The 18,441-nt window shown below is 44.4% G+C and overlaps 1 protein-coding gene across 18 annotated transcripts in view; it reads left to right on the top strand.

Moving 5' to 3' along the window:
• HMBOX1 (homeobox containing 1) overlaps positions 1-18,103 on the top strand; it is a 127,548-nt gene extending 109,445 nt beyond the window's left edge. For all 18 annotated transcript variants that reach the window (XM_064448292.1, XM_064448295.1, XM_064448294.1 and 15 more), the window contains one exon: positions 1,134-18,103. In XM_064448292.1, the coding sequence (XP_064304362.1) occupies positions 1,134-1,271 (138 nt within the window). In that variant the 3' untranslated portion in view covers positions 1,272-18,103. The remainder of the gene's footprint in view (positions 1-1,133) is intronic.
• Positions 18,104-18,441: the final 338 nt, after the last annotated feature.

Genomic DNA, 18,441 nt, shown 5'->3' with positions numbered 1-18,441 from the left:
ATTGTCAGACTTTTAGGTCTGATATTGTATGGCCATTTTGCACCTGGAGAAGGCAGCCTTTCCTGTTTGTTGATTTTAAAAATTTTCACTGCGGTCCCATAGCAGCAAGGTTTCTCTGTATTCGTTTTGCTTGCCAGCCATCGCAGCCGTCAGCAGAGTGGTCCTCTTACAGCTGAGAGACTTTGCTCTTTAGAAAACAGATGAAGAAATACATGGCCTGTAGTTCAGTGGGCTGGTGAACCTGGCAGTATCGTCACCTGCATATTTGCATTACAGTGGTTCCAGTCCCCTGGCATCATTGCACTCTTTCTCTTAGCAGCCTAGGAGGTTTTCAGCAGCTTTGTCCCTATACCTGTGTGAATTCAGTGTCTTCACAGGATACTGGCTCAGACCAAGGGTTAGTCTAGGCTTGTATCCTGTTTCTGACTGAGGTCAGTAGTGGTATTTAAGGAAAAAGTATTGTTAAAGAACAGGACAATTATAGAATGATTTTATTACAGTAGCTTCCAGCTTCTGGAAGACAGTAGTTTTGAGAGGCTTCCTGAGCCAGGCTCTGTATCCACTTTGTTCTTAATTTACTAATAATTTGTAATAAACATTTACCATATCAACCATCAGCCATTTCTTTTCCAAGCTGAAGAACCTGAGTCTATTTAGCCTCTCCTCGTACGGGAGCCTCCCCGTGCCTGCCTCCCTCCCTCTGGGCTGCTGTCCTCTCTACCTTTCCTAGTTCTATTGTGTCCTCTTTCAGTGGGATGACCAGAACTGCATATTCAAAATATAAGCGTAGCACAAATTTGTACAGTGCATAACGATTCCTATCTTAGTTTGGTTTCCTGACATACTTTGTGTATCACTTTTACCTTTATAATTTAATATTTTCCTCAGAATACCCTCCCCCTCAAAGTCCTCTCTCGAAAATTGGGTACGCCACTCCTTGCCCCGCTTACCTTTGTCTGCACAGTGAGGGAAATCTGTCCTAAATCAATTGCATAAACTCCTTTCACTTTCTACCCCTGTAATGAACGTGCAGTTTGCTGCCCCTAGTCCGTGACTTTACACGCTAGTTTTATCTGCTGGTTTTCTACTTATGGAGTAACAATGCTTCTCTCTTCTCCTTTCCGCGTGCACAGGATGACAGCACTAGCCATAGTGACCATCAAGACCCCATTTCATTAGCCGTGGAAATGGCAGCAGTAAACCACACCATCCTGGCATTGGCCCGGCAAGGAGCCAACGAGATCAAGACAGAGGCTCTAGACGACGACTGATACAAACAAAGGGGAGGGTCAAAGCAAGAAGTAACTTAGTTTTAGACGTAGCACCTTAGCAGACTTTCCTCGGTCCTTAATATGTGTTCTTACAGTATAACTTTGCAGTTTCTTGTACGTCAGTTAGCTGTTAGGGTCTTGTTCTGTGAAGATGGCATGGTGCCCTCAGCCTTTGCATATACTCTCTCAGTATTAATTCCCAATAAATAATCAATCAACCAACCAACCTCCCTCTCCCAGCCCCAGTGGCTAGAAAAATCTTGCTGCTCTGTCTTAGCATTCAAAGTGCTTCCAGGTATTTTAGACAGCCCTCAATTACAAGTCTTAGGCTACACTTAAAAAAATCTTGGATACCCTTAGAGATCGTGTTAAAAAAAAAATAGTCTGTACGCTTTTCCTTCTCTGAGACTGAAAGGATGCAAGCTGAGGTAGTGGCACAGGGTCGATGGACGCCAAATCGGGAGTGTCAACAGAGAGTAAAAAGAACACTAGAAACCCCACTTCAGCATGGGAATAAATTATTTCCAGCTGCAATAAGCCGTGCCTCACTGGTCATACAGTGACTCGATATACTTTTGGGTGCTGTGCTGAGAATGTCCATTGGAAACACATTCACATATTTCGGTTGATGTTCACATAGTCAACACAGACATCCTCTACTCTCACAAGCTGCGTGGCTTAGTGGATAAGTACTGCCTTCTGCCTCTGGGACCATGATTGAAGCCCAGCCTGGGATCATATGAAAAATGAGCTGAATGTCTAATGGACAACAGTCCACTTCTCAAAACCACTATTCATTATTTGGCATGGCTAGCAGTGCCTGCTCAGAAGAGGTCTAGACTCTATCGATCTGTCATTAACAGTTTCACCTTTTCTTCCTCCTCTCGCCTTTTCTGTCCCCGCCCGACTCCCCTCTCCACTTTGCCACTTTCAAAAGCAATGTTTTCCAGGAAGGTTATTAAGGTCATAAAATGGGTGAGTGGATTTTTACACATCTGTGTAACTAATGCCTATGTCCTGACTAGCCCGAAAGGTTATTGGAGAACTTTGGCATCTGACCTTTGCTTGATAACCATCAGAGCATAAATATTCTCCTAAAGACGAACTTTTTTTGTTTGTTTAAAGGCTGGAGGATCTCTTACCTGAGAAATGGGGTGTGAATGTTTTGTGTTCTCTTTACTCTGTCCTTGTTAAGACGTGAGAAAGCTATACTGCTACGAGCAATTTAATTAATAATTGGAAGCCATACTGATAATGGATGTGGTAATATTTGTAAAGCAAACCTACTTTAAGTAGCAGAAACTAATGGAATTGTTTTCCTTGATCATATGTAGCACTTTTGTTACTTTTTTCTTAAAGATATTTATATTTGATAAGTCTTTTTTTTATCATTTGAGAATTCAAAATACCAAACAGCAAACTTGCATTACAGAGTCACCCTGCGATCACCTTGTCATCTAGTATCTAAATGATGAACTGTGTGTGCATCTAAGAAAATTACATCTGCTGGCATTGTGTGGAAATGATCTCCTGGCATCCTGATAAAATGATATGTTGCTGCCGGTAAGAGGAAACATTTCAATGGAAACAGCACGGGAAGTGTTAGAGACGGACAGGACTGTGTTACATTAAAAGTAAAAATTAAAAACCTATGTAAATTTTTGTATATAGATATATAAAAATCTGCATAGTGTTTCCACAACATTCCATTTTTATCTTCCCCGTTTGTGTGGGAATAGCTTAAGAAGGGGAAACCGGCTTAGTCTGAAGGATGGGTTTCCCTTTTCTCCCCTCCACTTGTAAAGGTGGAGGGAATGAAGGGAAGTTGCTATTACTTGGCTTGTTGTCATCCCTTCCTCGCGCTTAACTATCAGATAGCGTCGTGAACTCCTACAGTGTGGCTCATGGCAGGTTCCTAGCCAGCCTAAACCCCTTTGAGGCTGAGGCTAACGAGATCGTCTTTACATCTTGTTAATCTTGTGAAAATTGCTTAGGTAAGTGTGGAGGAGATTTTGTGCTTGCAGAGGGCACAGGGTTGGCACCTCTTTGTCTCCATAACGTTGAAGATATATAAGTAGGGCTTGGCCTCGTCTTTCATTTATGGATTTCATTGGAAAATTTATGTGCTTTCCTTAGATATAGATCACTGAAGCAGAATGAAGCCGTCTTTTTTCTGTTTTATTGCATTTCTTGAGTAGGCAAATTCATAACTAGCATCAGAGCAGACTCGGGAAGGAAAGGAATTGGATCAGTGACCATTGCACCTTTGCAGTTTTTTTCTTAATGTGCGTATGAATGTGTTGGTACTAAGGAGTGAAAGGACGGGGAGAGCTTTTATTTCTATTTTTGCACAGCGGAGTGATCGAGCAAACTATAGCCTTAGTGGAATTTTACCTGCTTATTCATACTACAGTCACACGCCAAGCTGACAAGCAACATCCACGATTTATAGTAAGGCGATTTTAATAATCGATGGCCTCTTTACGTTGGCATTGCCGCCACCGTTTGTTCTGGCTGTTTCATTTTAAAAAGAACAGACAGAAATTGTTGGACAGCTGCAATTTTAAAAGATATATTGCTTACTATACCATCTTAAAAAAAAAAAAAAGTAATTGTTTCCAGCATCGCCTTTTTAAAGCAATAGGGAAGAATAAAAATAGTACTGGAACTTCTGTGTCCTGATTGTAGGCTCATGTGATGCGGGATCATAGTAACACCACTAAAACTGTGTCTATACCACCTAACATAGAATAATCTAGTCTTAATTCTGTTTGCCACTGGCAGGTAGCTGCTGGTCTCATCGTGCATGAATATCCTATCTGAAGCTTAAACTGTTAGCCCCCCCCTCGCGAACAACTGGAGATAGGCAGAACCTCCTTGTCCGTAGCTTCCTGGTGAATACCATCCTCTCACCAGAGAAAATAACAAATGGCTTAACTGAGGAATCGGACACTTAGTTCCGTGGTATCAGTTTTTGGTTTGCCCCTGTCCATTTTGGCTTTTCTTTGACCCTCAAGAGGTATGAGGAAAGAGTAAGACTTCAGCTGTTATCAGGATGCCCGTGGCCGTCTATTTCCTTTATTCTGAAAGTTCACAATGAACAATTTGCAGTTGGCTAATAACTGTTTGGTTGGTCATGAATTAGCTAAAATGGAACAGATGCTGGTGCGATGATATCGTGCGAAGCGGACGTGATCTGAGTAAGAGAAGGAATTAGTGGAGAGCGTGTCCTGGAATTCAGCCTTTGTTCTACCTTTTTTTCCGCTATATGGGAGTCGTCTTTGTCTTTGTGTCTCTGGATTTTCTTGAAAATTAAGCCTCGTTTTTGTAGCATTGCAATTTGTTGCAGCCAATCTGGAATTACTGCAGTTTGTTCTCATGTGGATTCCCTTGAAGTGGATCTGGTGGCAGACTAGATCTACCTTTGTGTTCTGTGAATAGAGAAGAAGTTAAGATGCTTCTCTTCTGTGATGGGCAGCGATCGCTTTTAACTTTGTGGAGTAAGTTCTGGCTGTTATTTTGTCACTCATGAAGTCCTTATACTTGAGTTGTTGTCTCTTACCGTCTTCTTAAAACAACAATTTCTACCTCCGCTTCTTTTTTGGATTGTTTTGGTTTTGGGGTGGGTTTTTAGGTTTTGGGTAGGGTTTTTTTGTGGTTTTTTTGTTTGTTTGTTTTAATTTCCCCACCTTATTCTTGAAGTATGAGATCCCAGACGTTTGCAAAAGCACGAGTTGATAAAAATAAGTTGACAGAGCAATGAGTGGACATGTTATCCGTTGATGCCCTAGCGTTATAGACATCTTCTAAATACTCTTCCAACATGTGTATTGTTACAGTGTAATGCCATTGGTCAGGTGTTGGATGTGAGCGAGTTGGGTTTGAGTCAGCAGTGCACCCTTGCAACAATTAAGAAATCTCATTAGGAAGAGCCTTCAGCAGGTGAAGGAAAGCGTTTAGTCCCCTCTGTTCATCGCTTGTGGGACCACACCTGGAGTACTGCGTGCAGCATTGGGCAGGAGTGAGTCCATCGTAGGGCTGCTGAGGTGAGAGGGGTGGAGCACCTGCCATGTGGTGAGAGTCCGTGAGAGCTGGGTTTGTTCAGGCTGGCTCTGGGGGCATCTTGTATTTTGTTCTTCAGCTGTCTTAATGGGTGGGTTTAGAGAAGACTGAGCCAGGCTCTTCTCAGAGGTGCATGGCAAAAAGGTGAGGGGCAGTGGGCTCAAACTGCATTGAAGAAAATCCCAGATGAATATAAAGAGAAATATCTTCATACTCAGAGTGGTAGAACAGAAAGGCAGCAGAAACCCCATCCTTGGGGATATTCAAAACTCAACTGGATGAGGTTGAATTAGAGGCTTCCAGAGGTCTTTTCTGACCTAAATTATTCTGTGATTCTGTACAAACCTGCTCAGGTTGAGGTGTTTCCTAATTCTGATCTATACATGTTGTCTTGTTTAAAGAAATTCTATTAATTGGTTGTTGGCTTTTTTTTTTTTTCCCTGTTCTGCTATTCATAAAAAGCTATCTTTCCTATTCTCCTATTAGAGGGGAGCTTTATTTGCAGGGTTTGGCTCCAGGTTCCAATCAAGCCATAAGTGATAAATTTCATTAATTGTTTGCTCTGTTTACACAGTTCTTCAGGGATATTTGAATTATTCTGTTTCTTTCATTGCCTAACATCAGACTGGTAAGTTTTCCATGTTTCCGTAACATCTGTGCTGTAGATCAGTTTTTGCCTTCGTTTGTGAGGATTTATCGTTGTCTTGCTGCTGTGAGTGCAGGCGGAAAATTTCATATAGCTGGACTTATTAGAGGAAAAATTGTAGTTAACTTAAGCCCACCAGTGACTGCTATGATAAGCTACAAATTTTTGGTTCAGTACATCCTTAATTGGTGATTATCAGAAGCTGAAGGGACATGACTAGGAAAGAGTCACATTATACTCACTTGGGTCCTCCTTTTCTTTCCTTAAGTCTTCGCTGTTGGCCACTGCTAGGAAGAAAAGCTTTTTGGTCTGATTTGGGTGTTATTTTGAAGAGAAATCACAGTGGTGTTTGCGAATATGGACTGGCATGGGGTCAGTTAGGCTCCCGAGTGTTGATATCTGCCTTCAAGGAGCATAAGAACGTGGAGATGAGTTCGCCAAGATTTTGAGTTCCCCGATGTGGTATAAAAATTCTTCACAACGAGATGCTGCTTGCAAAAAAGTAAAATGAAAGCATCGTGCTGGCCTTCCCCCGGAGTAGTTGACACTGAGACGTGTGGTAGTTGCAACAGGGTTCCGTAAGGAAACAGGTTTTATTTTTCCTATAGATAAAACCAGCAAAACTGGTATAAGGGGTTTCAAAACTCAGAGCTGCTGCCCCTAAAGCACTTAATGCAGGATCTTGTTTCCCCACGTGTAATCTTAACTCGAATGCAAAGCTGGACTCATGCCTTTCTTTGCAAATTACTAAGACTCAGTGTGAGATTTTGCCCATGGTACTGAAAGTTGTGGATGTTCAGTAGGAGAAGATTTTTTTTTTCTGCCTTTATCCCTGAATTCTGCTCATTTTAGATAATAATTTTCTTGCCAGAAGGTTTATGTTCCACCTCCCACCCCAGCTACATCATTGTGCAGCCCTCATTCCTCAGCGTTCGTCAGCGTCTTTCAAGTTCATTGGAAAATTACCAGCACACTCTAGGGGTTTTTTGTCAAAATAAACTTTGCTCTTATTTTAGACAAGGCTTCCCACCCAAGTAGCCCGTGCACTCTCTGAAGTCATTTAACTTGATAATATTATTTCTGTCAAAGTCTTAAGCTTGTAGGCAATAATCTTGAGTTTGGGGTAGTTTTGATCATTTGGCAGGAATCTTTGTTGGCAGGTTTGGACTTAAAAACTGTGTTACATGTCAGTGACCTAACGTGTTCATTAGACAACTGAGGATTTTGTGTCTGTGTTAGTAGCAGTAGTCGGGGTTGTATCGTGATCCCAGCTAATTTAGTGGAGTTTTGTGGAGTCAGGCATTTTCACTGTGATTTCTTGGAAGGGAAGGTTGATGGCCTGACCAAAAAGTACCTTGCAGTTCCCAAGAAGAGTTGCAGAGACATTTCAGAATAAAACATTCCCCCTTGGGCTTTTTGTAGCTGGGAAATTTACTCAGGATACTGAATCAGTTATCGGCCAACAGGCATTTGGCAAGCTGAAAAGCATAGCCGTAAAACCTTCATTTTAGGGTCTGTTACTGTTGTCTAATTTATGGGGTTTAAACTGTCCAACTAAAGATGTTGCACATTAATGAAAAAAGGAGGCATGCTAGAGGTGGCAGCTATGAATTTGAATTTAAAATACACAAAAACTATTTTCCCTCTTTTGTGAGAAATGTATTCTAACTAGAAAAGTGAACTTAGTCATTTGAGGACTGTCAATAAGATGACAGCATTTTGGTGTTGGTTTTTGTCCAACAAATGTAAACAAAATCGAATAAATGAAAGCAATCTCAGTGGCCCCAGTGAGACAGAGATGTGGGGAGAAAAATTCAAACATCTAAAGAAGAGTTGCCCTTCGCTAACCTTGGCCTTAGGTTTTATGACTTGAAAGTAGCTAAGAATTGTTTGCCCGTGCCTGTTCTCCTGTAGGCATCCGTTGAACGTAGGTGAGGCTGTGGCTGAGATGGTATCGGCACAATTACAGTCATCGGTACAAACTGCTCTTTGTTACGGTTCTTCTGTCACACTCTTTATGAAAATCCCTATCAAACTTTAGCTTGAGCTTGCTGGAAGAAGTAAACAAATACATTTTGTTCTTTCAAGATCCCAAGATATACTCTGTGATGCCTGCAACGCGCTTATGGGTGTCATATCCAGGCGATATTATTGACAGCTTATGTCACGGCGATAGAAAAGGATTTGCCATTTTGAGTGTGGGGGGAAAAAATTCACGGAACGTATTTTAAATGCCCCTTTTAATCAGGCTGATCGAGAAAACTAATAGGTTGGATTGCTGCAACGTTGGGCTCTTCCCCGTTCTTTCCAGTAAGCTGTGGAGTGCTCTGGCCAACAGCTTAAGCACGGGTGAACTAAAACCATTGAACTGGAGTGAACTGCGTAATGGGCCTTTGATGTTTCTGCATGTACAGTGCATCTCTCACTCAGATGGCTTGGCAGAAGGCTCTCTCTGCCATTTATTCCCTCTCTTCCCTCCGCTGCTCAATGGAAGCGGGTGTATTCTGCTGATCAAAACATCCAGCACGCTTCTGCTAAATCCTTTCAAACTGCAGCCAGGGTAATTGGGATGGGTAGGATAAATGCATAAGACTATGGCAGTAAAAGTGATGGCAGTTCTTTTGAACGACTGGGTGTCCTCCTGACATGTAATTAGCTGCTTTAGAAAGATGTGGATTGGCATGGTCATAATTAAAAGGATTTCTGTCTTTTCTGTGATTGAAAACAGAAGATCTTCCGCCCCCTAATTCTCTTTAATACCAGTGTTATTAGTGACACTTGGAACACAGCTACTTCGTAAACTTAAATAATGACCTGTTCCTAATGGTAACTTACAACAGCAGGGACTGAAACCGAGTTTAGTTTTCTATGCAAAGCTGCTTCTCTTCGTTTTACGGTTCCCACCCCGCTCCAGCTCACGTATGCGTTGCTTCTCGGTAAGAAACAAAAGGGACGTTTAGTTATGCGTGACAGCACGATTACCGATTACCCAGCATTCTGGTTTAGCTCTTCTTGATTTGTTACTCAGTTGTAGTGCTGAGGAAGATTAGCCATGGTCCAGGACTCCACTGAATGACCCACGCTGTGTCTTCACCCTGCCCGCAGGTAGAGGGTACCAGTCGCACTGTTGTCCTCCGGTTCCTGAAAGCAGGGAACGCAACTAGCTCTTCCGTGCCGCTCCAGGTTCCCCTTCGTAGCGTCTCGGTGTGGAAGCCTTATCAGCCGTTGTCGCCAAGTGTATAAGCGTGTCGTCCTCCAGCTGTCTGCTGTCCCCTCTTGCAGTTAGCATGGCGTAGTGTTACGAGCTAACTCACCTTTTCCTTAAGAAATCTCAAGAAGCGCCTGCAGCTGGATAGTCGGCTGGACAGCATGCTTGCCACTCGCAACAGGAGAGGATATATGGTGGTGGCCTAAAAAAACATCGTCGTCTTGCTCTGATGTGTTGCTAGATTCTGAAAAAGCATCTGTCGTAGGGTGTTACGTGCCTTTTTATTCTGTGCTTTTGTGAGAAACGTTATCTGTTGACTGGTCTTGAGCACTGCAGAGCCTGTGCTCCGTTTTCGCCCATAAGTGTCTTGACCGTATTTTTGCATAGTGCTGTTCTGCTGTAGTTACTTATCAGACAGGTTTCTGGAGTTTTTTGGTATGCAGAGGTGCATATAGACACGCTTAGTCAAATTCAGAAAAGTTAGGAGGTTCCTAACTCCAACAGGTTTGCAAAAGAAGTTAGGAACTTGACTTCCGTAGGCTCTTCTTTAAATCCCCCAGTTACTTTTTAGCTTCTTTGTACTGAAATACTTGTGTAAGTCTCATCCAATGTCACTGTGGTTCAGAACAGACCTGCGGGTCTCGGGTACTTCAGTTCTTCCAGCGCGGTTGCCACTGGTGGTACTACACTCACAGTAGCAAAGGTAGCAACTTCTTTTCCAGGACAAAACGTTTTTAGACGTTAACTTGCTGCTGTCGCTGGCCTCAATTCAGCTTCCTATCCTCCTCTCCCCACCCCTTCTCCTTAACTAATTAAAGTCTTCCGTGTTACAGCAAGATGGCGTATGTAGCTTAAATAACCCACCTCTATAATTAAGAGGTTGACTTTAGCCTTCTGAGATCTATTTTACATCATTTGAGATTTAAAAATACATTTTACTTACAAAGTTTATCTGACAAATCGCTCAAGGAGGGCAAAGGGATAATGAAAGTAAATTATTAATTAATATTTCTCACTCAATGTAGTCCATTAAGAATATTAAGCATATATTCCGTTCCTCAAAGCACATTTGATTTTGGATATTTTTTTTTTTGAAGTCTGCCTGCAGATCAAGTTGCTGCTATCTCTGTTCGGCAGGACTGTAGTGGCAGTACTGGAAATATCCTTCAGGAGCGAACCAGAGCCAGGAACTCAGACTGTTAACTCACTGACCAGTTTTTCCTACAGCCATTTCATTTATGCGTTAGGGCAAGCGGGCAGATCTTTTTAAGACCAAAATGAACTCAGACTCTCCCTTGACACCTTCAAGCTGTTCTTCTGTTCAAAAGGTTTGACGTAATTTTGGAGTGGAAGGTAGCAGCAGGAGCATCTCGCCTTCCTGCGTGTTGGATAGAGAGGTCTGAGTTCAGGTGGAGCTACGCTGGGTACGGAACGGCAAAGAGGAGACCCGATGTGTCGCTGGGAGCGACTGAGTGTATTGCACAGAACGTGTAACTACGACTTGAGAAGCGTAAACGTCTTGGGTGCTTTATTAATGAGGGAGTTGAAGCAGTTTATAAATGCTCTGGAATCTCCAACGTATGTTTCTTTGTGCCAGCGTGCCTTCACAGCACGCCATTCAGCACTATCAAGTTGGTTTGGGAGTTGTTATTGGAATTTGAGGCATGCTTTTGTTCGGTTTGTTGCCGAGGTAGTTGCTTATGGGTTTAGCTACACGTCTGCGTCGTGGCACTCAGCTGCTCCGTCAAATTCTGCAACTCTTCCTCTGCTAAGTCACAGTCCTCTTTCTTCAGGTGCCAATAAATAGGGCTGAGGTGAGGGAACGGACCCACTCAGTTGCAGAGCTTATCGGGGTTGACATCCGTTGCGAATCTGCCCCTAGATTTCAACAATACTCACTTATTAACGCTGGGATTTGTAGCAGAGCAAGAACAAAACAGTCCTGAAGTTGGCATGGGCAGTAATTCAGTTCAGTGAAGTAGGCTTGAAAATTGGGTTAGGAGTAACGAGTCAACAAGTATCCGTGGACATTAAGAAGGTATTTGTAAATGTGCTGAGAAAAAAAAATATTATTCCATTTATGTTTATAAATCCATTGGATACAAATGGTAACATTTTTAAAGAGTTATGTGGAAAAGGCAGACACTTTCCCTTAGGGGATTTTTTTGTTTGGTTGGTTTTGCATTTGGAAGGGCAGGATGGTTCCTTCATCCCGTTGGATGAAGTAGGTAGAAGAGGGAGTTTGCGTCAGAATCTGGGAGGCCATCTAGTGTTCAAGGTCTCCTTGCAGGTGATAGACTGGTCCCTTCTGGCCTTAATTGTAAAACTCTGATTCCAAAGAAGTAGACTTGTCTTTTACCGTTATAACCTGTTCATAGTATTTAATAATTTATAGAGATTTGAGTACTAGAGGGGTTCTCTGCCGTAAGAACTTCTTTGAAAAGTATGACTTTCCATCAGAGAACATATTGTGCCTTATGTCTCTAAACCACGTGAAGTTCCGGTTGTGTATGATAAATACCTTTATACGCTTTGTACTTCTGCCATAATGGGAATCAAACAAATGTAGTTTTGATAACAGGTGGTTTCTGTATGCTGCCGTATTGCTGGGGTCTGCTCCAGTATCTCACAGGTTCGGCCTATCTATTCTACTGCCACAGCGATGCACACTTCGTACCCGTCGGTGCTGAGCAGCTAAAGTAGCTCTGGAACAGCGTTATTCTGTTCAACTGTTCTTTTTGCTTCTTATTTGAACAAAAAAAACCCCACTAACCAAAAGCCCAGGTCAGTCTGAATTTCTAATCCTAAATTCTTTGTTCCTATTCATTGCAGTAGACGTTCGGGTACGAAAATCCCGGTTAAGGATACCTTGCGATGTTCTTTACTATTACCCGAGAACATCCAACATGAAAACCGTTCAACATGAAGAAAATTTGAGCAGCCACGACCATTTCCTCTAGCTGCAGTGCCTCAAGCAACTGTTTTTTACAAATACTTTCATCAATTGCCAGAGTGCTTCAAAAAACATCACAGCCACCAGAAGCCCTCTTGCTAAACTGATGTCTCCTCTTATTCCCTACACTGAGCCTATATTTCCTTGAAGGAATTCCAGACGAGTGTTTTGAGCTACACCTCCTCCAACTGCTCTGAGCCATTCGCTTTCCTCTGAAGTTGATTCTTGTTGGTACCAAATTTGTCACACGATGGTTTCCCGAACTTCGGTTCTTCTCATAGAGGTAACTACTTTTGTCTTTCATCCAAGCTCCCTCACACCCTGGTAACCCTGTTTCTCCTGGTTTGCTGGTGGTTTTCGCGTACTGAAGTGCTCTGATCTGAACCCGTTGTTCTTACGGTCTCTGGCTGAGGGGCGTAGGTTATTTCCACCCTAAGGAAAAGCGATCCAGTGCTGAAGCTTGCGTTTGGTTCAGCCTTCGGAAATCTTCCGAGCTTTCCGCTAGCCCAAAGACCTCGGGTTTTTCCACCTTGGCTAGTTAGCGGCCCTCCTCCCTTCCCTCCTTTCAGTTTTGACGCTTAGATTAGAAAATCAGGGAAATAGGAACTTCTAAGTGTAATCTTTGGGGGGTTTTTTATTACTACTTGAACTATCTGGTTTTTTACTGGGAAGACTGGTACTGGTACAGCAGAATCTCAGCAACGTTCCAGCAAATTGCTTGCAAAAGTAAGGTATATCGCAGATACGGCAGCGCTTCTAAACAGACTAATTGAGGTGTCTTGCACCCAACTACAGTGCTCAGGTTTATCCGTTCTGTTTAGTCCTCCGTGCTGTTCGCTGTTTGCTGCCTCTCCCGCTGCTGTTAGGGCTCGCGTGTTGCTCTCCGTGCCCTGTCTGCCCTTGTGCAGTCTTCGGTGGCTTTCGCCGTTTTGATTTCCTTCCTCCCTGCTTCCTCTGGTTTCTCCTTCTTCTCTTTTTCCTGTACAGGCACTTTATTACCTTCACAACTTCAAGCAGCGAATTTATGGTTAGACATTTTTTAGTTCTTTGACTACTACTTTAGTCCAAGTCAAGAGACGCCCGGCCTTTCCTTTTGCCTATTAGACGGTGCTGTATCAGTTGCTTCCTCAAAGCCCAGACATGCTGTCCACAGTGAGTACAAATTCGAAACATTTTGTCTACTCTGACCATTAAAAAAAAAAAGAATAGCTCATAAATTAATCCGTTTTACAGCAGGATCTTCACTTGGAACCTCTTGTGTGAAATAAGGTAGTTCCAAGGTGCTGGACCGCGGTTAACAGGGGGGGACAAGGTAGTAGCATTGTCTTCTTTCGTTTTCTTTCGCCTCGCTTGCACCTAGTGTTGGAACCTGTCCTCGTGGGCGCGGTTGGTTGTTATTTTATTGGTGAGCGTGCTCTTGCCTTGCTTTTGTCAACGGGAGGGTTTGGGGCAGGACGCGTGGATTTGCACGGCTTTACTGTGTGCTGGATCCCCTTGTCACTTCCTTCCCCAGCGTCTGGGATCAATTCTTGCAGCCAGAGTAGCTTTTTATTATTATTTTTATTTGAAGTCGGTTTAGATTTGAAGATGACGAAAACTTGGAATTACTTTTCCAAACCGATAATGAAAACGGAGTTTGGATTTTGATCTTGCCATCTTTCGGTATTATCCGCTGAACTTTCTCTTTCGGCTTCCGCCTACATCTAGATGCCATCTTGAGACTTGTGCTGAACTGAAGCTGGCGCCTTGTTCCTCACTGCGTCGCTCGGGGGTCAAAGCCCCGTTCGCTCTTTCGAGAGGGACAGATTTTCCATTTCATCACCCACCGCAATACAAACTCAAAAGCAAAAACCCTTTCGCCTTGCTTTTGGCTCTAGCCGTGCCGGTGTCTTTCCGAATCTCGTCATCCGCCGACCCTCCTTAATTTGCTGCCGGAGCTGTTGAGGGCTGCGGGCGGCGCTTCCCTGGGCAGCGCAAGCGCTGGGCGCGCTGCTGCCGGCTGCGACTGGGAGGGCGCCGTCTCTCTTTGGGAGGCAGATGTCAGATCCGATACGATAAAGCGACATCATCGTGCCGCAGAACCACCGTAAGACGGGCTTTTACCTTAGAGATAATACAGGAATAACAAATTTAAACTAGATCTAGTTCAATAGCAGTTCTATCAAAGGGTGACAAATAGAAGTCAGTTGCGTCCATGGGGAGCACTATTTTCTTGACGAATCGCCTTGGCTGTCTCCCTCTTGGTCTTTATGATCTTCCCAAGGCTGACGAAAGCCCGGGAAGTGTGAAATATGTGCAGTACTTTTTTAATTTTATTTTTTTTCTTAGTGTCAATTTAAAAAGTGCCTAAGTGAGTAACAGGACTCCAGGGTGAGCTGGAGGAATAGGATTAGACCTCATTTCCCTCTTAAGGACAGAGCCCTCCCCGCCGTCCCTCCGCACCTCGACCCCAGAGGAGCGGTGGGAGTCTGGAGCCCTGCAGAATCCAGCTGGAAAGAAACGCCCGCTCCTTCCTCACGTGTCCCCCCTCGGTTTTCAGCCTCTTGTGGGGATCTTGGTAACGAATCTCATTTCTCAGCCAAACCTTTAGCAATCTCCAGCTTGGGGGGGACGGTGAAGAGGGGGAGGCTTGAGCAGAATTCGGTAGGAAACTGCCTCTTGGGTTGCAGACACGAACCGCTTCGTGCATCAAACGCGCCCCTCTGGATAACCGTAGGTCTGAGGCTCTGGATGGAAAAAGCTAACACGCGTATTTAATCATCCCTTTTCGGAATCACAGAGGCAGTTTCTTCCTATATTCTTAATTATTTCTAGGCTTATGATAGCGGCACCTGCTAAACATTTTGTCAAAATAATTGTGACTGTTGGCAGGTGGGTGTAATTTTGTAAACATACACGAGAATTTTATGTGGGGGAAAAAACATAGATTTCAATGCTAGTTTAAAAAAATCGCATTAAGGGAGAATTTCTTCTGACCACAGTGAAAGGAAATAACAGAACACTATGAAGGTGCATTAGTACCACTTAAGGATTCAGAAAATGAAAGCAATCCATATGTAGATGTTTTATTTTTCATTAGTAATAAAATGTTGTTTTCACTCTGACAACTTAATAACGCACGAGTTGGGAAAGCCGAGGAAATTACTGTTGGCGAGAGAATCTATAAGGACTTCTCTTCTGCAGAGAACAGAAAATGAGCTTGTAGGATGTTGATGGGTGTTGATATAAGCAATGATCAAATGGGAATCTATTGCTGGGGTACTAATGAAAATAAAGTGTTTGTGGAGCCTGTAACACACACGGGCCGTTCGGCGTTGTACCGTCGCCCTGCTCTAGAGATGCCTTTTTTTAACAGTGATTTTTTTATTTTCTTCTTTTTTCTTTCCTAAACCAAGCGATTGTCAATAACAGCGGTTGTGATTGAAAAAAGATTAATGTAGCAGTGAGCGTTGCAAACCTAGAAGCGAGAAGGCGGTGGAACAGTATCAGAGGCACAAAAGCGAAGCAAAACCCCCAAACAAAAACCCCAGCAAAGCGCCGGGGAGTCGCGTTTTTGCATTGCAAGATTTTGTGCGTCTTAATCGTGTTCCGCTGTCTCGCTGGCCGGGGCCGGGGGGTGTCGTCTCGGCCGCGCGCCTCCGGCAGGGGCGAGCGCGCGCGGGACGGCTGGCGGTCGCCCGCGGTTGCCTCATCCGCCTGCCAAACGCATCGGTCGCGCCCGACGAGCTGCGTCCCATCTCCGCGACCCGCCAGCGCGTTGCTCCGTGTCCGTACGTTCCTCCGTCGGCATCTTCCGCTCGCGTATTTGTTTCTCCCGCCGCGTGCCCTGACGAAAACGGCACCTGTGTCTCATCTGCTGTAGGTGTTCTGCCTACCTCAAGAGGTAAACATGGTATCCTAGAGTTGTATGTTCACAGTCTGTTCTTCTTTTTTTACACGAGCACTAGCGCGCGCACACACACACACACACACTGGAATGTATATTCTCCTCCCCACCCCCACCCCCCAATAACCTCTTGACCTGATCCTTGCTGTAGCCACCACCAACTCCTCTTGCAAATTGGATGCTGCTTTAAATGTGAAAACAAATGTTCAAGAAGCTATAAAACCTGAATGAAAGCTAAAGCTGAATTTATAAAGCCTTGTTGCATATGAGCCAAAAGTGCAAAAAGCTCTATATAATGAACTAACCTGCCACTCATATAAATATAAATATATATAAATATATTAAAATCAGACTGTTCTACAAAATTGTGTATTTGTATTTTTGTGTACGTACAATTTTCTGCTAAGCAGAAGGAGGATGTAGTATAGGATGATGTGAGAAGAGATTTTGTTTAATCATATTTCTTTGTTACTTATTTTTGTTAACATCCAGATGCCTGTCTTTGTCTTATGTGTATGACACTGTTCGAAAGGTGCAGTATCTCTCTCCCGCCCGCGCATTAAACCTCTCCCACCGTGGAAGAGTCGGGCGATGCTACACGTCGTCATCAAACCCCGCAAATACGCCTGGATCTTAGCAAGGGCTGCTCGTTCAGCTTAAACACTATCGAGTTCGCGCCGGCGTTGAGGGGGCGCGTTGTGTCCTTGCTCCTGACGGTCACGTCAGATATTCCCGCGCCGGCTGATCGCTTCTCACGCAGGTGTTCCCCGGGCACGCCGCCTGCTCCACCCGCGGCCTGTGGTATCTGCTGCTCGGCCTCGGCCTGGAGCTTCAGGGAAGGGGGGGTAAAAAAACCCATGAATAGTGTAGATGGGAGAGCGGATGAACAGAGCCGTGTGTTAAAGTTCCTTGGGGAAGAAGAGCAGCCAGGGAAGCCGTGCGGTATGTCGCAGGGGAGCGAATCTCAGGTAACACCACCGCGGAGGAAGGTGCTGCGGGAAGCTCGTCTTCCCCAGAGCTCTCTGCACGCTGCCGAAGCGCGGGGAGATTTTTTTTTTTTGCTTTCAGGAAGGCCAGCAGGCAGCAAGGGAATCGGTTGTAACGTGCCCCGCGCCGCTCCCGGCACGGCCCTCCCTGCCGGGAGTCGCGCACGAGCCACGCGCATCTCTGGCGGCTCGGGACAGCTTGACTTGTAGCAGCCTCGTTTGATGGGGTCCGTCTTCTCATGGCTTGATGCCCTTGCAGTAAAGATACTGATTTTTAAGAAGAATATTCTAAAAAAATCTTCTCCAAATGACTGCGTTTACCTGCAAAGGGCCGAGTGGGTCTGCTCCGTCATTTGCCGCAAGGCGAGAAGCCATCGTTTTTCTCCCTTGGTGCGCTCGGGAGTCGTTCGTTGCGCGTGACGGCGGAGAACGGCCCAGGGGAAGAGGGGGGGGCCGAAGGAGAACTGGGCGCAACGGGGTGCAGTGGAAAAACTAGCGCAGAGCTTTGGGCACGAGGTGACGGACGTTCACCTTCCGGTCCCGCCGCAGGCCCCCGAGGCAAACCGGTCCTTCGGCGTGCTTCGGCGTTCCCGTCGCCGCAGGGCAGGGGAGGGTGAGCGTCTGTCCCATCTCCCTCAGGCGCCCGGTGCTGCGGCAGTCTGGAGTGTCAGCTTCTTCCCTCGTGTCCTTTGCTCTCTTGCTTTTAAATATATATTTTTTTTCCCCTTAAATTTAAGTTCTAACATTGTTTTAACTGAATTTTAGCCCAGGGAGAGCGATACTGCATCTTTACATGTAGGGCTCATATTTATAACAATGTGTAATGACTGTAGCAAAAGTCCTTGTTTCTATATGTGAATGGACAGAGAAACAAGTGCTCTATTGTATTGATTAAAATAGTTAAAATGAGTCCTGTATCATTGTATCTCCTATTCTGGATTAGTGCCTTTTGGACAGTAGACTGTTCTGTAATTAAAATGTAGTATAACTGCTTTTTTGTACAGTTTTGTTTTAATAAAACTTTTTTTTAATTTGTGTTTATTTTAGTATTGTACCTATTAGAAAATAAAAATGTATAACTCAACAACGAAGCATTTCTTCCCTAGTCCTTTCTGTGTGCGAAGCTGTCGGGGTGTGAGAGGCCTTGGGCGCAAGGAAGACCTAAAACGTGCCTTGGGAACTTGGTCAACGTAGAAAATATTAACTTGTTTGAGAAAAGCTGAGGTCTTTGTGCCTCCCCTGTTTTGTAACACACCCTGGGGCAGAAGCACCTTTCAGATTGGTCCTCGTGCCTCTCTGAGACATCAGGGGAAGGGGGAGAAAGTAGCTAAAAACTCTGCCTCGATCAGCTGCATCAGCTGGGGTGTGGGGGATGCTCCTGGGGGAGCGGGGTGGGGAACTGCTGTAAATCAGCGCTGGCTCTGAGCTC

This window comes from Phalacrocorax carbo, chromosome 3 (assembly GCF_963921805.1).
Source record: "Phalacrocorax carbo chromosome 3, bPhaCar2.1, whole genome shotgun sequence".
Classification (NCBI taxonomy): domain Eukaryota; kingdom Metazoa; phylum Chordata; class Aves; order Suliformes; family Phalacrocoracidae; genus Phalacrocorax; species Phalacrocorax carbo.
Note: the sequence above shows the minus strand (reverse complement) of the source record. Positions and strands in the feature narration are given on the sequence as shown.